Below are 24,695 nucleotides of genomic sequence, written 5' to 3'. Positions count from 1 at the left end.
TTTCTTTAAAAAAATAAAGCAATGTTTTCTTTGAGTAACATTTTCTATCTACAGTATTAAGGGTACTTTCCCTCCAGGTAGCATTACAAAATTCCACCCTGTATAACAACATTATTACTTATATTCGTACTTCATGTTCAACAATATTATAGCCTGACCAGGAACATAAAAACCCTGGCATAGAGGCGCGTCAATTGCATTTGATAGTGCAACACTGAGTACAGTCGTACCTGTGTTAAATTAATAGGCTAACTTTATGTATCAGGATTCAGGATTACGGGCTAATTTGATATTTTGATAAATTAACGAAAAAATATTATTATAGGTAACCTGGTTTAAATAAATAAAATGATTTATTTTATTATTCATCAATAATCAAATTCAGAACTTGAATTTTCAACTGCAATGTCTGCTCATGAACGCTTAAAACTCGGTACTTCTTTCCCAATTCCATAAAATTAAACACAAAGTGACAAAAAACTTTAAAATAGGTAGTTGAAACAAACAACAGCTAATTTTCATAGTGGACTGTACTATACGATAAACATGTCAGTCAATTTGACACCCTTGTCAGAAAAAATTATTCAATGAAGATATTGTCCGAACCCTTAGTATTTCTCTTCGACAAATACTTTAACACATTGTGAACCACTTTTCTTTCACGACTATAAAAAGATTTTAGCAATTTAATTAACAAAATCAATTGCGCGCATTTAAAATAAAGTTTGTTTACACTTTGACAGCAATATTTAGACTGACATGCAAGGTGACATGTCAATGAAGTTTTCAGTTATAGATGACCCACGCTGAACTGTCCCACCAAACTCAATGACAGGGGGGCGCCACCATCGTTCAACTATATGGTTTCCAACATGGCAAAAATCGGAACCAGCGATCCGGTATTGACGGTGGCGCCCCACTGTCAATGTCATGCATAGGACAGTTCAGTACTTTGGAACTATACTGTTGCCATTAAAAGAAATTAGTACCATTAGTTTTCCGCAACATGGCGAGGGTTTTTATGTTCCTGGTCGGGCTATAAAATCATAAAAATAAAAATTAAACAGTATCAAGACTGTTTAATCCATTTTCCCCAGTATTGCCATTACTCTTGTATTGCACACAACAAATTTTAATTTCCACATTTACCATGAGATTCTGGTACACCACACAGCACCACACCTCTAATATACTAACTTTATGATTTGTAGGTACTGAATTAATCAATTTTTACTCTTTTGTGTCGCACTGTTCATTAATTTAAGTTTAAAAAACAAGTTATAAAAAAACTGTAAATAAGTAAGACTTGGCTGTATGGCATAATGTCTCTGCGTTTTCCTGCAAAAAAAGAAGTCGAACCAAAAAAAATAAAAAGTCTATGATTCTCTGGCAATTTAGCAATGGTCGCGTTAGAAGGGGAGTGTTTTATAAGTTTCTAGTGAAATACAGGTCAGTAAATATTAGTATTAAACTTTTTTGTATTACATATAAAGTGTGATTATTAAATGTACATTTTGGTACACTGGCGTTAAAAGTCATTACAGAAAGAGCTTACGGACACGACTTCACTTACGTTTCGTTCATAACTAAATTACTTTCTGTGAACGTACAATCAAAATTATCAAAAGAGATTTACATAAATTCATTTTGCATCATTAATCGTTGATCCGCGGACGTAATTTACACGGGTGCTATGTACTGATGTGGGTGGTAAGTGGTAAACGGCGCTTGTCAAAGTAGTGTTGTGAATATTTTTTCTAAAATTACCTACACAGTGAGCTATCATTCACCTATGTGTAACACTTTTCTATGGTTTTCCGCTCGTGCCGAATACGAATTTAGCTAGTAATGCAAACGAGCACGCTCTACTAAAGTTTAAACTAAGTAGAAGGTGTGGTATCTTAGGGTCTTTGTGTTGATACGTAAAGCGACGGCTAGCCTGCAATAATCGCTTGGTAGAACGTGTAGGATGTTGTTATTCTCGTATCGGCAGTAAACATTCAGAGCTCATTCATTAACCAAGTGAGATGTTAAATTAACCATTTAGCTCCACATGAATCGCCTTAGGAAGCAGATAAATTTACTATAAAAATAGAGGTTTTATATTCATAAAACTTCTTTTCACACAATATTGCACCTTATGATCTGATGTTGGATTGGAGTAGTTGTATTGTTCTTGAACTTATTTTAATTTTAAAAATGTAACTCAACTCTTTATGTTTCATTCATAAGCAATTAATACACAATTGACAACTGCTTGACCCTGCTTTGTTTGCATTTGCACAAAATTGCAGTTTTCAAGATGCTTACTCAGATGTTGGGTACAGTTTGTTTACAGTTCCTGAGTCTGTGTGAACCAGTGCATTAGTCATTGTTTAGTGAACTTTAGTGTTTCCAAAGTGATCTTAATATTAACATCTTTGTTTTATCTGTGTTGTAAAGTGTATTATGCAAGTTGCACACTAAACACCAGTGCTCCTAGTGTGTATAAACTACAATTAAAATCTTGGCTAATACAGTCCTCTATTGATGGCATTCCAAACAGTCCCAGTAGACATCTGTTCTACTCAAACACGCAACTTTATTGTGCCAAAGTAATTTTATATTGTGTGTAACATTATCTTAGAACTCAAAATAATACACCATTAGCTCCATTAGAAATAATATTTTTAATAAACCTACTTACTTTAAATAATAAACAAATACTTTTCGTAATAGTTGAATGTCATCTGCATATATGCAATCCCTTCCCACCGCCTACCCCCACATACTGATGAAATTTTGGATCACATTCCAATATTGTAAGAGATCTAGTATTATTCGGTACTCCGTTTGCCACTAGTGTTCTAACCTACTTATGTGCATCAGGTATATTGGGCACACTGCCAAGTGTTACTGTGAAGTCAGGTTACTCACACATATATTTCGGACACAACACTCATTACAACTTATTTACACGGTGATGTTTTGTATTTAGTGAAACTGTGTGTTTTGTCATGATGACATGAACAAAAGTGCAGTCTATGTGACTTTTTACAATTGGATTTTGAAGTTATAACAACCAAAAGGTCAGTTAATTATTTTTATATTTTCATTTTCTATTTGTTATTTACTTTTAATTGATTTTCTACTTTTAACAACTTCCTCAAGCTAGTATTATTAAAAAAGAAATGACAAATTGTTTGTTGTTTACTTATTTTTTATTAGCAATGTAATATCTTTATTAATGATTAATTTTAATTTGTTAAATGCCAATCATAACACAGTTCTTTGAAGTGTTCTGTCGGAGGTCAATCCCCTTGTTATATTTATACAATGGTCTACAAACATCTGTGCTGCAAAACAGATGTTTTATATTTATTATCGTTTCCTAAATCTCACCAGTTGCTTGATGTGCTCTAATTTTATAATAATAGTTTTATTTTCTTATTGTTATTATTCGTAACTACATAATATTGTATTTATACAATGTGTGGTGCATGCAGCCTTTGTTAAATTTAACTGACACTGGACACACCTAAATAGTAACTACATAATTAGTTTTATAACTAAGTACTTATTTAAGTACACAGTGTAGTGATGACTAAGTAATCCTGTAATGGTGATGATCAATAACAGATATTATAGTATTCCTGCCATACTGTCAAAATGGCTCCTCAGATAATAACAAAAGTATTCACTTACTGAATACTTTATTATATAATTTGACTGTTCGTCATAGCGACAAGTTTGTCTTTTTCGACACTAATAAATTTATTAATAATAAGTTCTTAATGACAGGCAGCTCTTTACACCTGCCCCAAAGCATGAAATTAAAACTTGCTACTTTGTTAGCATATAATATTAACTGTGTTATTAACACAAAACTTGTTAAACATTTTGATATTATTAGTAGAAATACTAATATTTCTGTGACGACCTCTGATTTAAACTGAGAGGGACGACAACAGACAGGTCTTTAAAAGGTTTTAATATTGTTCATCAAAATTTACAAGGCCTGGCTGGCAAAGAATTAGAATTAGAATTGTTTTTAAAAAAGTACAATGTTCACATATTATGCATAACAGAACATTGGCTTAAAAAATATGAATTAATGTTTTATACAGTGTGAGTCACGTTAAAGTGTACATATGAAAATAGATGAAACTAGACCTATTTTTATCGACAAAAAAGAGGTCAAAAATTTTATGAGATTTTTTTAAAAAAAATTTATAGAATTTTTTTTCTTCCAATTACTTATTGTAAAGAAAACGTAATAACTTTTAAACTAAGCGGTATATCCTGATAAAATAAAAACAGTAATAATGCTAAATAACAGGCAGTACTAAAAAATACATAAAATACACAAAAAAGGCCAACAAATAATAAAAAATGATACTTTTTGAAAAAAAAACTGCTTTTAAATTCGTGTTTTTTTGGTTATTTGATAAATTCCTCCAAAAAATGCCCCTATAACAGGTGGTTTTTATTACTTTGTATTATTCTCTATCGTATTATCTTTGTAAAACCAAAAATCGCATGTCTCTATCCCTATCACAATATTTGCTATGATCGTTTGAACAAAGGCCTGCCACAACATTATTCTCCGCTACAGGTAGAGACAATTTTAATTTTAGTTAAAATGCTTATTTTACTTCGAAATCTTTTGTTTTTATTTGAAATCTAACTGGTCTTTATCAAAATTACAAATCTAGAGACATTTTCAGTTTCGTTGTTAACGAAGCGTTGAATGGCGCGCCCGGAGAGGCTTAGTTCAATCAGTCATTGCAAACGTTTTGATAGGGATAGAGACATGCGATTTTTGGTTTTACGAAGGTAATACGATAGAGAATAATACAAAGTAATCAAAACCACCGGTTATAGGGTCATTTTTTGGAGAAATTTATCAAATAACCAAAAAAACACGAATTTAAAAGCAATTTTTTTTCAAAAAGTATCATTTTTTATTATTTGTTGGCCTTTTTTGTGTATTTTATGTATTTTTTTAGTATCGCCTGTTATTTATCATTATTACTGTTTTTATTTTATCAGAATATACCGCTTAGTTTAAAAGTTATTACGTTTTCTTTACAATAAGTAATTGGAAGAAAAGAAATTCTATAAAAAAAAATAAAAAAATCTCAAAAATTTTTTGACCTCTTTTTTGTCGATAAAAATAGGTCTAGTTTTATTTATTTTCATATGTACACTTTAACGTGACTCACACTGTATAGGTAATTATAAAGTAGTAGTTCGTTCACCAGGGAGTCGGCTATTAGAGGGGGGTCACTCATACTATTAAATAACCAATTTAAATGCAAAGAAAGGAAAGATATTGTTTCACTCTCAGTCGAACGAACTATTGAGCTTGCGTGTGCAGAGCTAGAGCAGTATATAATTATAAGTGTGTACAAGCCCCCATCTGCAAATTACCAATTATTCGAATCCACTATGGAGGAAGTCTTAAAAAAGGTATTTAAATCAAATAAGAAAGTGGTTGTATGTGGAGATTTTAATATAGATTTATTAGATAATACTCAATATAAAATAAGATTCTTAAACCTGTTTAAATCTTTTAACTTATTAAACCTCTTCAATGAGCCTACTAGAATCACTCCAACATCAGCTACTTGCTTAGATAATATTTTTTGTAACTGTAATATTCAAAGTAAATCAATAATTAATTGCCTTAGTTCAGATCATAGTGGACAATTGGCCACATTTGAACACCATCATGTCCCTAGTACAGTGGATGTTGTTTGTAGGCCAATAACAACTAATCGAATTGACAAATTCAAGAAAAACATTTGTGATAGTATTGATAAACTTATAATAAATGACAATAATGTTGATCGAATGTATGAGGATCTATTCAGTGTAGTGAGTGATGAGTTCAAAACCACATTCCCACAGAAAAAGATCCGAATAAATTCGATAAAATGTAAATTTGACGACTGGGCTACAACCGGCATTCACAAGAGTAGAAATAAAATGTATGCATTATATATGTCAACGTGAAATTGTGAACTCTGTCAGTTTATAATATAACGCGTTAGATTGTAAACTAACAGTGGGTTAGGTTAGGTTAGATTGTAATTTAACTACGTCAGATTATAATCTGACGGAATTCACAATTTTACGGTGACATATAGACTTAAAGCTGATACGCAAGATCCGAATGTTATAGAATACGTAAAAAATTACTCGAAAATATTTAAAAAGGTTTGTGTGGCTGCTAAATCGAATCATCTTCGAGACATGATTTTAAATTCTAATAATAAAGCTAAGGCTACGTGGAACATAATAAATAAACAAACATGTAAAAATAAATCGAAGGATAACACCTTCTCACTGAAAGTCGGGAATGAAGTTATAAATTCAGATACAGATGTTGCAACCACATTTGAGACATTCTTCTCAAACATTGCGTCCGAAACAACTAAAGCATTGAATTCATCGCCAATTCTTGCAGAGTCTCTCTTAAAATCTAATGTCACCGAGTGCCAGTCTCTACTCCAGTTCAGGCATATAGATTGTAATACAGTAATTAAAACCTTCAGAGAATTGAATATGAAAAAAACCGAGGACCTTTAGGGAATCTCTGTCAGTATTATTGGGACAATTATTGACACCATAGCTCCTCACCTTGCATTCATTTTTAACACATGCATTAATCAAGGTTGCTTTCCTAGTTTAATGAAATTAAGTAAAATAATCCCATTGTTTAAGGCTGGTGATAAATGTGACCCCTCTAATTTTCGGCCGATTTCTATTTTACCAGTACTTAGCAAAATTTTTGAGAAAATTATATTTCATCAACTTCTTTCTCATTTTATTTTCAACAAATTACTTCACAACAAACAATTTGGTTTTACCAAAGGTAGAAGTACTACTGACGCTGGAGTAGCACTACTGAAACACGTCTTTGATGCTTGGGAGAGTAAAAAAGACGCTGTTGGTATTTTTTGTGACCTTTCAAAAGCGTTTGATTGTGTAGACCACCAAACCTTACTAAAAAAATTGCGACATTATGGTGTTTCGGATGAGGCACTTGATCTGTTGAACTCGTATCTCACAGGCAGAAAGCAAAAAGTTTTTATTAATGGAACTGAGTCTTCTGGAGCACCTCTTACCATGGGTGTGCCACAGGGATCGATATTGGGACCTTTGCTATTTCTTATTTATATTAATGACCTTCCCTACTTTGTAAAAGATCTATGTGATATTGTGTTATTTGCTGATGACAAATCTCTCATTTTCAAAGTTGATAGAGGTAAAGTAAACCTTGATGATATAAATGACACACTCTCACAGGTTTTGCATTGGTTTACTGTTAACAACTTATTGTTAAATGCAAACAAAACTAAGTGCATTAAATTTACCTTACCTAATGTGAGGCAGGTTCCCACACAATTGATGGTGAAGAATGAACCATTAAATAGCATAAGTTCCACAACATTCTTGGGAATCACTTTAGACTCTAAACTTCAGTGGGGTCCTCATATTGAAACCTTGTCAGCAAGGCTCAGTTCAGCTGCTTTTGCAGTGAGAAAGATAAGGCAATTAACTGACATTGAAACGGCAAGGCTAGTTTATTTTAGCTATTTTCATAGTATAATGTCATACGGCATATTGTTGTGGGGCTCAGCTGCGGACATTGAAACTGTGTTCGTTCTGCAGAAGAGAGCAGTGCGGGCCATTTATAACCTTGGACCCCGATTTTCCTTGAGAGAATTCTTTAAGGAGATTAATATACTGACAGTAGCTTCACAGTTCATTTATGAAAACCTTTTATATGTTCGCAAAAATATAGAGCAATTTACTAGAAAGAGTGATTTACACAAGTTCAATACAAGAAACAAAAATAAACTTGCCGTTCCAAATTTCAGACTGCACAAGATTGGTAATTCATTTATGGGGAAATGTATTAAACTTTTCAATAAATTACCACAAACTGTTGTAGAATTGCCCATTCATAAATTTAAAGCACATATCAAAAGCACCTTAATGAAAAAGGGCTACTATAAAGTTGATGATTATATAAAGGATAAAAATGTTTGGAATGTTTAACTACCTAGCTCGCATTAATACTTATGACTATAATTTGTATATTTTAAAGACTGTAAAACCTTGAAAAGGAGGCTGACAATAGTGACTGAGTTTCTTGCGCTGCTTCTTCTCAGCACTGGCCCATTTATTGTCCCGAAGCAGTGGTAGGGTTAATATTGGGACGTGTAAAAGCGCTTTTTTAAAGCCTATTTGCAAAAATAAATGAATTTTATGAATTTTATTTATGAATTTTATAGTAATAGTTTCATCATCCTAAACAATTATGATTTCTGTTAATTGATTATTAAAAGTGTCCAATGTTCAAACTTACCTATTTTTATACAAATGGACCACAGTAAGTCAGTAGCTTCCAACTGTCTAACTGAAACACAATATTTTATTTCTTACGACTTCCTTAAAATGCGTACAGGTAGTTAAATATACCCAGTAACGTGATACTCGTAGCAATGATTGAGCGCGTTGACAGCACATCACGTTACACTTTAAAAAGTGGTTGCGATTTCTTATGATACATTTTGCCGAAGGATTCGTTTCCATAAATCGTTTGACGTTAATCGACAAGATAGGTAATAAACACATAACCCGCCTTTGCGTCACGCAGTAGGGTAAAAATTCCCAAGATGGAAAGATTGAAATGTAATTTAATTCGGTTGTGAAAGTTACTTTTATTGTGTACAATGGAAAAAAATTGTCTATCTGTGTGCAGGCGAAAGATGTAGGAATAGGATACACATTCGCGCACAGGTTCTTTGACTCTTTAAAAATAGACACCAGCGCTGAAATTAGATCTCAAATAAGATTCTAGAAAGTAAAATCTATGTTTACATTTTCTTCGTATCCGGTAAAATACTGCGCATAAAACATTAATCGGTAGAAAGTTAATCTTCTAGACACTGTAATTTAACATTGTATGATAGTTATTGTTTATTCAGCTAGTTTATTTATATCAGTATTTTTATAACATGGATTTATCGGTTTTTAAATTATTATTAAATTAAGATTGCTCATTAAGTATGATATGATTCAGTCACATAGATTTGTCCAGAATCGAATTTCTAAAAGTGCGCACCTTTTAGTTTCTCACTGAACATCAGTGTTGGTACATCACTATACGGTGTCCCGATTAGAATTGAGCCCGGTGATCTTTCGACAATCTTCGTCTTGTTCACTTTCGTTATGTTTCATTGTGGGCCAATCAAGTTCATTTACCCAATAGTGTGATTTTTTTTCTTATTACGTTATCATGAAACATTATCATATACCTCTAGATAGAGGTGGACTCTTTATAGTAAGTGCCAGTAAGTTCCAGAAAAAAAAAAGAATTTATAATCTTCAACCGAATTCTTAGCAGTCGTCCTTGAACCGATCGGCGAGCGCACATCGGTTCTAAATCAGCCATCTCGAATTAAAAGTGACACACGGGGCAACGCATTGTAGTGCAACCGGGCTGGCGCGCGATCCAGGCCGCCTACGCACAACGCACGTGGAATGTAGTATGCTTGCTTACACGGTATACATACACACGGCGTCAAATAAATCGCACCTCCTGCGACAAGCACTTTCACACGTGTGCATTCTCACTTCCCACTGTTCCCACCAATATTGGTACCATTTGAAAGTCTAGTTCTAAACCATTAAAGGAAAGGATTTTACCCCAAAAATGTGTCTTTAGATGGATCCAGTGTCTCGAAGCGACAGGTAGTTACGCTTGATACAACTTTCATGGTTATAAAACTGTTAAATTGGGATTAATCGCTATCCATTTGTTAAAAAGGACACGTGAGATCCTTATTTGGTTTTATAACCATAAAAATTGGTCAAATTGGTCCCAGAGGTGAGCCCCAAGTGAGGCTTTTTTCAAGTCACTTGTATGGTACCTATTAATTGTTCATAAAAAAATTTAATGTGTTTTTCTTTAAGTTTATTTATTTGGGCTTTCAAATAACACCAATATTGGTGGGGCACCATGATTGTGTCAGAAGAAAATTATTGTCGCGGGAGGTGCGTATTTAAAATTTAATCGTTTAATTATTTAATAGTGCATACAGTCTTAGTTAGGTAACATTCCATCGGTGAAAAAATGCATTTTACTCTTTCTCTTGACTTCTATAATGTGATTTATTTAACCCATTCTGGCGTAGGAAATATAAGAAGTTTTGAGAGTAACTAGCAACAAATAATTAGATAGACCTAACTTTACAAATTATTTTACGAAGTTAACTAAACCATCAGTCGTATGATCTAATCGTATTATGTCAATCAACTTAACTTTTGGCTATCATTTAAAACTAAATATGTACGTTACAACGGCATATCAATGTGAATATTATGGCATCTTATGTGCTCGGAATAGGTTCTATTTTGCGAGAAAATAATAACAATTTACTCTATAAATATAGTAGTGATACTACTGGTATCGTTCTGTACTGTGCGCCGACGCAAATTGGGCCACGTTGAAGACGTAAGAGTTCAGCTAGCGGAGGTTTGGGAAGTGTTGTCTCAACTAAATAAATAATTTCTAAAGCCACGCTCATAAACGTATCTCTATCGAAGTAGTTGTTTTGTATCGTGATTTTCTCTACGCCAGTTTTATGTCGAATTTCCAAGATAAACTCAGCAGCAAGTAAAGTCTTTATAACGTCACTCGATTTAACGACAAACTCCTTAAAACGTCGAAATTTCTTGACTTTGGTTGGTTTACCTTTTCTATCCGCTCTAAAGTGTCTCTATTTAACTTCAATTCTTCATAACATCAAAAAATGCTCAGTCCCTTAAGTGTTTTTAAATAGAATTTACATTGTATTTGTATTTACTGGTATGTGGTACCTCAGTGTACTACAGTGTATCGACTCCTATGCTTTGGACCACTTTATTATTATTATTATTATTATTTACGCCACACCCTGTATAATGTATATGACACAATATAATGTACTCCACAAAGCTTTACGCTTTGCCTTTCCTACCCTAAGGGCTATATTTCACCGGGACACCATGGCGGCGCAACCAGTCGCCGGTTACCAACAAAATGTATACAGCTCTATAGAGAGTTACTCACCTGGTGTCCGTTTGGTTGCGCAAAGCTCTATATTTTGTTGTTAGCCGGCGACTGGTTGCGCCGCCATGGTGTCCCGGTGAAATATAGCCCTTACAGCTAAAGTATTTTTTTCTAAGCAAATTGTGCCCAAGAGATAAATCTCTTCTCGTAGATGTTAGTAAATCCATTGACTACACCACTGGCCAGTTATTCTCCTATATTTACAAACAAAAGAATGATCAGGAGGCCTATTCCGTGCTGTCCGTATTATCGACTATTTATCGTTCTCGCTCACATCATCAACCATCTCAGGGTGTGTGAAAGAGGCGGATAGATCCGAAAATACAATATCGTAGTCCCACTGATTAACCTGACGTAGCCTTGTTGCGACTATTTCACACATATACGAGTAATGCGTTTATAACCACGTATGTCGATGAGAATAAAATTGCGGTAATTTAGTCCCTGTGTAGATCGTTACGTGCTCCGAACTCCTATACTTACGCCTCTATTACTTTAAAAGAAATAATGGAAGAGAATGTATTTTCTTTAAAAACAGGGAATTATACATTAAGCGATTTTTCAGCTAATTTAATTGAAACTTCGTACCGCCTAAAAGAAACATTGTAGGATTGTATTTGTGAAACAATTCAAATCGGTCCAGTACTTTCGGAGCCTATTCAATACAAACCAACAAAAAAACCTTTAATATTAGTGCAGACTAGATTCATGTTATATGTGAACAAACAAACATTTGTAATAACAGAAACAGACAAAGTAGGTCTTGTTATTTTACGTTATCTACTGGCGATTCCTCGCGTGTAGGTACTGACCTTTGCTATCTTACGGTTATATTTTAATGTTAATTATTATAGCATACTTTTCCTTATTTACGTTGACAGGCAATGCCGGTGTCGTAGGGTTGTCAATTGGACTGATGCCCGTTTTCACCATCAATCATTAATTTTTAAGTGACCCCTATGTCAACAAAATTCCTGTTATTTGTCACCATAGGGGTCACTTAAAAATACGGAATTGATGGTGGAAACGGCATTAGTCACTCGTCTTTAGGTTTAGCCTAGGCGCAGACCACCAATTTTTAGTTGGCCGATAGTTGGGTCGGGCTGTTAATCAAATAAATAAATAAATAAAAAATGTATTTATCGGTAAAAAATTAAAAAATCAGTATGGAGATGTATGAAAGTGCGCACATTACACCGATTTGGTATCGGCCGATTCTTCATACAAATTAGAATCGGGCATAACTATCGACGAACTAAAAGTCTGTGCTTATACAAACTACGTTGTAGTTAGACGCAGACACACATCTCAGCACCAGTCCATATGTTGTCCCGAAGTGGTGGTAGGGCAAGCTATATTTGGGACGTATACAGGTTGTTAGGTAAATGGGTATATGAGCCGACACTAGCCCATGTTAACATGGTCATATAAATGGTATGGTGAAGTCAGAAAATTGATATCTTCATTTTAATTATTTAAATTTTCATGCAAATCGGATTTTATAAAATTTATTTTGTATGAAAATTAAAAAAATTAAAATGATGATATCAAATTTCTGACTTCACCATACCATTTATATGACCATGTTAACATGGGCTAGTGTCGGCTCATATACCCATTTACCTAACACCCTGTATAAGCGCCCTGGAAATGGCCTAAATATTAATAAGAGCTTTGACTTTGACAAACGTTCTGCTCGTACTACCGTAGCATTGTTCAGCATCTCAAAAGAAACGTGCTTGACCGTATTTACGTCCAATTTGGAGGGTTTGGTTTAGGCCTAAGCCCTTTGGCCTCCTCCAATTTTACTGATGTGGCTTACACGTGATTTTGATTTAGTAACCTTTAAGCTTTGGCAACTAACCTACGGAAAATCTAATAAGTGAAGACATGAAATCAAAACGGCAAAGTTATTCTTGCAAGGTATAACTTCTTATTCTCTGAAATCAAAATCTCACATTTCCATTGACCTATCATATACCGCCTCTGTGGTCTAGTGGTAAGACCACCTGCTTCAGACGCAGAGGTCCCGGGTTCGATTCTCAGTGGAGGCAGATTTTTCTGTTCGGTTTGGTTGGTGGTTGGTGGTAGGGCTTGTTCTAAGTTCGCCTGGCTAGCTACCACCGTCTTACCTAAGTCTGTCGCCATAACAACAATGTTAACAGCATTATTGTGTTCCGGCAGTTACGAGGTAAGATAGCCAGTTCCTTCGTGGTTGAGGATTCCGGGTGAAGTTCGCTTCCACCTTCGGCCTGATCGTCACTTACTAGGTGAGATACAGGCCACGAGCTTCCTCGTTGTGAATAAAAAAAAAACAAAAGCCAGCAAAGACGGTATAGTCAGGTGCTAAAACCAGTATGGAATTCAAAGAGCTGAGAGTGATTGCGATTACAAGTACATTTTCTTTAATGGCCTCGGCGAAAGCCGCCTTGGAAGCCGTCATCTCGCCGTGGTCCGTGCCACACTCGTTTGCAGCTCGTACCCGATTGGCAGGGGTTTCCTACATTATATCGAATTGCAAATGATCGAAAATCAAAATATCGAACACGTTTCATCGAAAGATCAAAATATCGAACGATCAAAATATCGAATGATTAAAATATTGAAAAATCAATATAGAGGTTTTAATTAAATGTCATATGATTAATGTAAATAAAACAGATCCATATACACATTTTTTTTATTTCCCACATTAGGGTACCATAGTCAACAAGGAACCCTTACCTTTATCTTCCTATTATACTATGCAACGTAAGATCGACTTTCTATATTCTAATCCTTCGATATTTTGGTCGTTTGATTATTTGTAAATTCGATATTCTGAACGTTCGATATTTTGATCATTCGATATTTTGATCGTTCGATGAAACGTGTTCGATATTTTGATTTTCGATCATTTGTAATTCGATATGGTGTAGGTAGGTAACCCGATTGGCAGGCATGTGAGTGTAGACTACAGAATTTGCTTGTAACAGAACAACGAGCCGCTCTATGATATTATGTTCTAGCGTTATCACGAACCAAACAACGGTCCGTCCGTTTCAGCTCGGAATGACAACTTCTCAAAATGACAACCGGGGCGCAAAATGTCCACTTCTTAAAATGTCAACTTCGCTAAAAGACAACTTCTCATAATGTCTATTTCTCACAATGACAAATTCGCATTTGGTCTATTTCGCATAATGTCAACTACTTGTTGATATTTTATTTTCATTATTTCTAGAGTTTTAGTTCTTCTAGAGTTGTCATTGTGTGAAGTTGACCAAATGCGAATTTGTCATTGTGAGAAATAGACATTATGAGAAGTTGTCTTTTAGCGAAGTTGACATTTTAAGAAGTTGTCATTTCGAGCTGAAAAGCAAACGCCGTTGTTGTCTTAGGTGCATTTTCGTAAGAACGTTACATTACATAGAAATGCTCGAGAAAATGCTTTAGTCTATACTCACCTTGAAGATTACGTGGACACCACTAGAGCTGATGGATAAATTAAAGAAAATGTATTAGGATTCGGCCATCAACAGTTCTGCTTGAGAATTTCATGTAGAATGTTTGATCTCTCTGGTGTACTACAAGTGTAGCTTTAAGCTAAGCGTCCACTTGTCGGTATCGTACGCAACGGACGCATCGCACGCAACGGATCGTATGGGATGTGCGATGCGTACGATGCGGACAGGTGGACGCACTTATATGAGTTTCTATATAAATAATACTACGATCCGTTGCGTGCGATGCGTCCGTTGCGTACCATACCGACAAGTGGACGCTTAACTTTATGGACAAACTTCAGAAAAGAAAGACTTGCTTTAAAACTGCGAACATATTCCTCACTCTTATAGTCAGTGTCTTTTGTTGTCTGTGTGTCAGTTACCAGCACATCAGAGTTTTTGTTGCTACGTTTTTTTTTTCATCAATATTGTTGACTTGAAACTAACAGCATAACATATAGGGTGAAGAAAGCTTAAGAAACGCAACCTTTCAGCTATATATCACGCATTATATCCATCTATATTTAAATGTAATAAACATATTATTATTATATTTCAAATTAATCATAATCTTCAACACTATCAATATAGGTAGCAAACATTTTATAATCACAAAGTAAGTAATTACGTTAGTTATTTAACATAATTTACTAATTATTCTAATTAGGTAAGGTTGCAAAAGTAAAATAATTGCCCAAACCTTGGCTTTTAAAGTAACTATTATAACAATTAATACTCACGAAGTGTAACTTATGTTTGTAACAATTTAATCGAGTTTTCACAGTTGCGCAGTTATATCGTATTTAACGATTAAATGTGAAAGTTTGCAAGTTAGTTTTTCATGTAACAACAGTAAGTAAATACTTATTAGTGACTTACGATCAGTTACGTTGCCAAATGGGCAAAGCGTGCGGCATAAAAATCAACAAACATAAACAAATACAATAGGTTAGTTTCCTAAAATAATTCTGTCCATCAATTATTTTTTTAAGGAAACATTTGCATCCTTAGATATCACTTCTGCTTAGCCGTACTAATACTATCTTTAAATCGTGATTCCTTCTTCCACAGGACTTCTTTTTGTTTTTGTACTAGTTGATCTGGAAATAAATATTTCTATTTTCATTTCATTTTCTATTATATTATCAAAATATATTGGACACGTATATTTTTATTTGTCAATCAAACGAGTAATTACGAAGTTTTGGTGCATTGAAGTTCCGCGTGACGTCACACTATGTTTCACTTTTAACCACGCCTTGACGTCAATGGTCCTCTGTTTTAACTTTGGCGCGCTGTAATCTCTGTCCATTTTCATTAGTTTGAAAAAGTGAAAAATACGTATCGAGTATTTTTTTATAAGTTTAATGACGGGCTAATTCAAACTCTTCCTTTTTATCTTCCTTTCCTTTTTATCCAGAAAACATCTCTATTTACCATACACGTAAAGGTCCCTGCGTTTTAGAGCGACCGTTTTATTGTTTTTGTTTTATGATTAGATAGAGTCAACTCTTTGAAACCATATTTAGTTTGCTGACTCTGACTTCTAAATGCAGTAAGACAAGTTTTAAATTAAAATGTCTATAATAAAACGAATGATAATAAAACTAGAAAGTGTGATTTTGTACTTACATTCACTAGAAAATATTGAAGTGTGTTAGGTCATACTCATAGGTGTTTTTTAGTCAGTTGTGGCTGTAATTTTGTATGGATTCTAAAACTGCTGAGCAGTCGATGTTCTTAGTCCCAACCCAGTCAAATCATAAATGTATTTGAATCTTCTATCGTTTCTGCCACACTATGTTTGTATTGTAACCATGAAAAGTCGCTCATACACGTCTTTTGTTCATAGTCTAATCTCTTCTCATCCACTTTGATTCCTTCAGCACGTCAGACAAATATAAATTCGACTAATTTCGTCGTCAGTTTTAAACCTGCCGATGCGTTTGATTGCCTCTACTTTTCACAACAGACATACCTGCTAGTGAGCGAACCGAACATAAGACTTCACATATTAATAATTTATCCAATGATTAAGAATGTATAGAAAGATTTATTATAAAATAGTTCTATTATCTATTATTATCTCGATGGACGTCGGTTGGCCAGTCATCCGTTGCGGAGTGAATGTTGCTCAACATTGAACGATACTCCTTGAATAGCTATACACGTTGGTCTGTATTTTATTTTAAAACTATACATTCAGTTGCCGCAAATAAACTCTGATTAAAAAGTAGCTTTCTGTACTTGATATTTTCTCAAATGTAAAATCCTTTTATGCAGAGTTCGCCTCTCTTTATCGAAACAACATCGAAATCTGTTTTTCTTATTTAGAAAAGGATACTTGTTGCTCATAACTTTCTTCTGCCCACGCGGTTCTGTCTGTCCTAAAAGGGGTGTTTTTAATATCGTGCTGATTTCATCACGGACGCATGCGTGACACACGTAAATGTCCTTTTCATACAAGTATTTATTGTAATGCGTGAAATACTCACACGGGACAATTTTGAATATTGTCCCGTAATCCCGCCGAGATAAATCCGCACGATATTATAACACGCTTAGCGCGGTTTCTTTTCTAAATAATTTTTTATTACACAAAGCATACATGAAAATAAATCAATTCACTCAACACAGCCCTGACAAGTATTATTTAACTGAATAAATGCAAGACTGTCGCAGTCTGCATTCTTGTTGATTACTGTTTACTGCTGTTTGTTTTACGACCAGTTTTATAATTTTATTCTGTCATAATGAAATATGGACAAAGACCAATGATCTTTGAACAACAATATCTTTGCGGCAGGGTTGAGTGCACATCGAACTTCTTTCTATACCTACTTACTTCTTCTTTTTAATGTTTGATCACTAAACACGACTTATTTGAGTATACGAATATCGAATATACGAAGCACGAGATCTTTTTGTTAATTTTGAAAGTCAATAACGAAAATAGAATCCTTCAAAGAAACTGAACGTAAAGTTAGTTCCTGCCTAGCCTAGGGTCTCTTTAGCTTGGCCTCCAATACTTTATGCACGACCAGTTTTTTGGGTCATAACGTTACTATCTTGGAACCTCTCTTAGTATGGTCTTATACACATACACAAATAACTGAAGAACTTCCCTGTGAGATTTTATTAACTAACATAAACTTTTTCAAGTCAAACTTTACATGAAACTGAAAGTTAAACACTTCAGTATTTTTTATCAAATCCTGTTTGGGGCAACATCGCCTAATATAGAAAAGTCATCAAAAAACTCATTCACCATTGTTCAGCCTTTACAAAAGTGCCACTTATGCAGGTAATTGAATACATGCACTCTTTCATTTGATTTCACTTTATAGGAGGTATACCTTTTTTGATGATTTTCATCGTGTGATTTGAAATTATAAACATACAGTTCTCCAGCGTGATTAAAATTGACGTGTTAGATATTGTTTGATTGGTCTTCATTTCTTAAGTATCATAGGTTACAGGCACTGATTGTCCAGTGCACTACATGTAATTCACGCTGATTGCTTATTGCTTCTTGAGTGGACTATCATTGTGATCTATGAATAGCAACTGCATGGATATTATACTCATAAAATTAATTTATTTATGCAAGTAGGCTTTAAAAGGACTTTTACATGTCCCTACCACAGTACCACTGCTGAGCCAGTGCTGAGAAGAAGCAGCGCAAGAAACTCAGTCACTATTGTCATACTTTGCTAAAGTTTTAAAACTGGCATGTTTTTTAATAAGTAATAATTTGTGGTTACTATTAGAAAATTATGATTTATGTTCTTTATATTGTTTGTCAGAAAGTATACGACTACGTGCTTTAATTAAGCCATGATACATATGACTCAAACTTTGAAATTATCGTTGGAATATTTATAATAACTACTTATAAACATGATTGGTGTTTACTATCCCGCACCGGTGTTTAGTACACGAGATATAACGAGTTGTGACAGACAAGTGCTGTAATAGGAAACTAGTCTATCGACTAGTTTTCCAAGTTACATATAAAGAAAGATGATTTAACTCTCACTGAGTTATCTTGTGATTTCTCGGACTTTGTCCATTTGATGGAGAAATTAAACTGCAAATGTATGCATTTATGTGAAAGTGAATGTTTGTTTGATTGTATCTTTTTCAAGCCTAAATACATTATTTTGATGGATTTGGACAAATGATAAATAGTGAAAGGGAAAATGACAGACTACCTTTAGTACCAAAAGAATTTTAATGCTTGAAATTCTGACTGTCTATCACTGTTTCTGGTGGAAGGGGTCCACAGATGAATCCATCTTTGAATTGACAGGTTATTCTAATTTTCTATTTCGCTATTATCTTTGGAAGTCGAAATCGACTAGCCTAGGGGTGGGTATGTCAAGATTGTAAAATAACAGTGGGTTAGGTTAGGTTAGATCGTAATTTAACTACGTCAGATTATAATCTGACGGAATTTACAATTTTACGGTGACAGATATAAACTACTTTGGGAATCACCGGCTTAGATCAAGATAATAGCCGCTACATGCATAATAATGTGCATGAACAACTACATATCACGAGATTACATGTACATAGTAATCGTGGAAAACGAGACATGTTTATTGCTCGGAAATATTGACATTATCGAGCAACATGTTGCGATGTGATCGATAAAGAAAATCTATTGTCTCAACAAATGATGTGCACCAAAAAACTAATTGAGGAAGTTTCGTAACCACCGTAGTGTTGTACCGCTTAATGTAACGTAAGCGTGACGCAACACGTCACTGAAACGGAAAACTTGGGGTAAAATGTAAGAGTTAAGAGCCCCTACACATTGTAATTTTAACGGTCGGCGATTTGTTCTGCGGTTTTGCGTTAATAATCGGTTCATCGACCATTTTTTACTGCTGCTTCACATCACCTCAGAATTTTACGAGTTCTATCGTTTGTCTCTTATCTTTTCTTGTTACCTTAGATTCATATTATAAAAATTTGACCATACTGTGATAACCTGGCAAATGAGATATGATAAGAATTGTCAATGACTGATGACGTTACTAGAATAATATTTTGAAACATTAAGAGTCACCATATCCACGCGAATTGGCGTATTGAAAAGCCGGAAAATTAAGTAGGTACATACTCTAAAACAAACTTGCATTTTAAAGCAAGTATGCAAGGTGTCTTACAGCCGGCGGACGATTTCACCTTCTGCGTCTAACTGGCATAATTAATTACTATGCATATAATTAGTCGGCGGTTACGGCGAAATGCTCGCCCGAAATATGGATTACGGTGGAGATCGTCTTTGGATCTCTTTATGTTCTTAATTTGTGCTGTAACAGCCACAAACTTCATGCCAAAAATGTGAGAGATTCATGCCTGTATTCACAAACATTACTATGAGGTCTCACAGTGCGCGTGGACTCACAGGGTGACACGAATCAATCACAGAGATTTGCTGCTTCACTTAGCAAGCATCTTTTGTGAATAAGGGCGTCAGATTCACACCACACCTCTACTGCTTAAACTGGATTTTTTATCCAAGAACATTCTACAGGGTGTTGATTTCAATACCCGCCATATTTAGGGAGTAGATTAAGTAGCTTATTCTGATCACGAATCAGCAAAAAAACTGACTTCCAAATTTTTTATTATTATTTTTTAAATATCTACGATTTCCATAATCGACCACTACAGTGCAGAATAGTCCCCCAACGCAAACGGCGCGCGGCGCTCACCCGGTGACCCGGGCAAGCGCTGCGCCCCCCGTCCCGCGCCCCACTACCCGCGCTCGCCCATGAGTCAGTCAACTATCAGCCACAATCAGCTGTGAGTTCAAAGACGACTACTGGACAGAGCTTAATCCAAATCTACCCTAAAAATGTAATAAGTAAATTAGTTACTTACACCTTATCATGTTACGAGTTTATTTGTTGTTCTAAAAACTAATTAATTAAGTACTCTTTAATTAATAAAAAAACCTTTTACACGAATTTGCTTCCTTCCGCAAAATAATTTTTTTTACAGAACCTACATTATTATTATTTTTTAATTAAACCATGCTTTTATGTGTGTGATAAGCTTGTACCTACTTATCATTCAAAAGTACTGTAAACAGATGACAATAATGCTCTTTTATACAGGTTCGTTATTCCTTACATTTCCAGCTCTCTACCTTAATAACTTTTACGTCTTTACGATAGTAATTATTAAAATAAAACTTAACTTACTTAATACCGCAAACTGAACACCTAGAAATAACACACTGGCAAACTCTTGTTCCTTCACTTTCGATAGGAGATAAGACAAGATTTTGTTTTTAAACTCGATTGATTTCAGTACCTAAACAAAATTTCATATCTTAAAAGAAAATTTCATATCTTTCATTTGGAGCGGTGACTTGTAATTGAATACAATAATACCACCGCCTTGCGCGCGGCACGGACATCGGGCTCGCACGGAATAGGTACTTCCCCATCTTCGTGTTTCGGGCGTCATCGGGCGGCCGGCGCTCAATCGTGGATCATCGATTTTCTCTGTTCATCAGTCCGATTTTGCTATCCACGCAGAGAGGCCGCGCGCACGCTCCGCGAAATCTAGCTCGTATTTAGAATACCTAGTACTCAATCGCTATTTTCTTATTTCTTGCCTTGTAACTTCAACTTTTCTCTTCCTCTCTGCTTGATAACTGTTTTCTAGTACTTATTACTTCCTACTACCGTAATAACGTAATTTCATTTCTATCGGCGTTTAATTTAAATACCCTGAACGAATGTTAGTTAGGTTCAGGTTAGACTTCCATTCTTCATAACTTACATAAAATAATTCATCATCATGTTCGGGATTATTTTAAATGAATGTAATTTTTAATAACTACCAAAATTGATTGATATTCTTATCGTTTTAATAATAACGATTAGTAATTAAAGATCTACAAATCATTTGCATTTGAGTGTTTTGAAAGCTTGCTTTAAGAGCATTAATGATAGGACGAATCTTTAGTTCACAAAGATTAAACAAAGTATTTTTCCCGCCGCTTTTACATTCTCATTCGTTGATAGACTTCCTGTACTAAACTGACGAAATTAAACTTTTCTGATGTTAAAAATTACGTAAAGTAGTTGAAAATGAAGAATAACGATAACTACCGATTCACGACGACATTCGATGGACGTATTTCATCGAATGCACTTTTCTAATTGCAAATTTGCGATTTTTGATTGTTTTCTCGTGCGGTTTTGAGTATTTAGTGTGTGAAAGTGTGATAGTGAGTGTAATAATAGTGAGTGAGTGTTAGGAAGATGCCAAACCATACGTACAGTGCTCGTGAGTACGTAAACATGGTTTACTGTTACGGGAGGGCACGTGGAAACGCATCTGAAGTCGCATCGGTGAGTAGGTACCTAGTTCTAAACTTAAAGGAATGTGTTTTTTTTAATGTAGGGAGTAAATAATCTGGTAATTTTGTGTACAAAATACTCCCGCGATTGCGGTAGGTAGTGGCGGAAAGCGCGTAGGTACGCTCCAATACACACACACACACACACACATAGGAAACAGCAAACTAATTTAAAACGAACTTTAACTTTAGTTAGTCAAACAAAAATACCTATTTACACTACCTATTACGTGGCTTCCTTCAGTAGACTATCAGACATGATAAGCGAGCGATCCGCGTAGCTCGATGGGTGCCGCAGTTGAACCGTATTGCAGTATTACGAGCCACAGTACAGTTGATGTCGCACGGAAAATATTCGCTAAAAATTCTACTTTAGTTTGTAATTTTTTTTTTGGTGGATAATGCGTTTATATAAGTCATAATAGATCACCTAAATAAATATGGCGAGGATTGAAATCAACACCCTGTATTTAGCGGTGCTAGCATGCATTGCCCTAAAGAATACTGCAGTTTTACAAGCATCGTTAATTCTTTTCGAACAATACAACGACTAGATAACGGTATCTAATCGGAAATGCGAAATTGTGTGTTATCAGTACTCTTCAGAAATTGCTAGTTTGTTTTGGTTCCGCAATGTCCCGTTTTTTGTGATATTAAAGAAGTATTGTGCGCACGAGTGCATTCCGAGTCCATTTAATATTAAAATCACGTCATATCCTGCAGCTGAAAGTGGAATGTACCTAAATAGACAATGGTTATTTATGTAAGTTGTGATGTGAAGAAAAAATATTCGACCCCAAAAAGATGTAACATCTTTTTAAACAGATTATCTTTTGGTTACACAGGTCTCGAGATATTTGGAATATAAAGGCACCAGCGACATTTATTTGTTAGATAGCATTAATCTCAGATAACTATCTAAAAGTTATAACCGGTGAAACTAGTCTAATTCTCTAATCACTCCGTACTGTCCCTCAGTCCCTCAACTACACACGCGCGTACTTAATGCCCCTTCGTAGGGAAAGCTATATGAAATCATATTTAATGGATTTGGAAGTACATTAGCGCAAAAGGGTCGCTCCCCTGACGGATCTAAATCTGTGTTTGCACCCTTTTTGAATCATTTGGGGACTGTCAGTCAAGCTTTTCTTCTGTTTATGCCTATAATAATCTGCACTAAATAAAACAATAAAGGAGAAGACAGGTATAACAAAACTTATAACATTTGATGGTGTAGTAGATAATATAATATTTACCGGATATCTGTGAGTTTTACTAGGGAATACACTCAGAGGGAGAAATTATGAGAGAATAAAAACAAAATTGATATAAAAATCTATCTATTTATAATAGTAGCAAAAAAAGGGTGGAGTTGGGCACATTCGCATGGGATGCCTTTCTTTAAGTTAGGGACTTGGATATGAAAACGTTTATTTATAATTATGATTTAAAGAAGTTAGCTTTCACGTGATTTTAATACTAATTTAGGAGACGCGCGATAAAGAATTTCGGTGTCTCTCTAGCTAGACAATGCAGCGTTTTTTCTTGCAACTTTTAAAACTTAGTTGCCTTTCATTACAAGTTTTCATTAGTATTTGATGGTTAGTACGCCATATCAAACCCACATAGATTAGCGGTACTAATTAGGGTCGGCACTCACCTGACCCCTAACAGGCCCAATTTGTGGTACTTGGCGGTAATTGAGGGCTACGGCCTTGCGTGATGCCGGCCTTCACAGTACAGTCGTATGGAATAAGCGAAGTCGGGTTATTCATTTGATAGACTATGTCTAAAGACGTTTCTATTTCAGTAACAAAAGTACCTAAACCACAAATACATGCACCAACTTTTTGATTGAGAAAGATGACTGACAAATAAATGACATCAACTTCAGTGCAGAATTAAGATCTAAATATTGGGGTACAGTGCAATCAGACATATCCCTCCTGTGCTTAATTTATTTTAGGTCACACTCAGCGCAAGCAATCAGCATTCAGCCACAAATTCAGCTGACTGTACCGCAATTAATCAGGAGCAGCCGCTGGTACTCGTTAGTGCCGTCTTTGTTTCGAGCATTCGAACAGGCGAGCACATGGGCAGCGAAAGTGTGTCCAGAAGGTTTCCTGGACACTCCTATCGTCATTAGTGTCCATTTAGCATTGTGAAGTGGCCTACGGCGTTATAGGAGACCACAGCCTTACTCCCCTGATATCAGACTATCACTAGTGATAGGACTAGTTCCTCCTTCCACCCATGGCTGGCTACCTACGTGTCGCGACCTCCTCTATCGTGTTGTAACTGCCTTAATAATGAAGCTCAGGGCTTCCCTCCTTCAACCTATGAATGCCTGCCTGCCATGAGGCTAATCAATTCTTGGGAGTGCTCATAGAATAGGACTATTGGTTAGGTTTTTGTGGCGGTCAAGCTGTAGATCCTGGCTACACAGGAGTTGCAGTGGTGGGAACGAGAGGTGGTAATAGTCCCGTAGAATAGGACTAGTGGTAGGCAACTTGCCCGGCGTGTGCGTTTCGCGAGCGTGTATCAGATGCGAATGCGTGCGCGCGCTCGCCGAACACTTGATCGTGACTGCCGTATCTCAAGATGACATCGGCAGTCTCAAGTTAGTGCTCGATCGTGTAAAAATAATTTCTACATTCCTAAATGAAATTATATTTTATTACCATTTTTAACTGCCGTCAAACAAAACCAATCT

General features: G+C 35.2%; 1 protein-coding gene across 1 annotated transcript in view; it reads left to right on the top strand.

Moving 5' to 3' along the window:
- The first annotated feature begins 1,520 nt into the window (after positions 1–1,520).
- Positions 1,521–24,695, top strand: part of LOC135086461 (F-actin-monooxygenase Mical-like) — a 98,170-nt gene continuing 74,995 nt past the window's right edge. Inside the window, exon 1 of the mRNA XM_063981186.1 lies at positions 1,521–1,710. Within this exon, the coding sequence (XP_063837256.1) occupies positions 1,702–1,710 (9 nt within the window). The 5' untranslated portion in view covers positions 1,521–1,701. The remainder of the gene's footprint in view (positions 1,711–24,695) is intronic.

The sequence above is a fragment of the Ostrinia nubilalis genome, chromosome Z, assembly GCF_963855985.1.
Source record: "Ostrinia nubilalis chromosome Z, ilOstNubi1.1, whole genome shotgun sequence".
NCBI lineage: Eukaryota > Metazoa > Arthropoda > Insecta > Lepidoptera > Crambidae > Ostrinia > Ostrinia nubilalis.
Note: the sequence above shows the minus strand (reverse complement) of the source record. Positions and strands in the feature narration are given on the sequence as shown.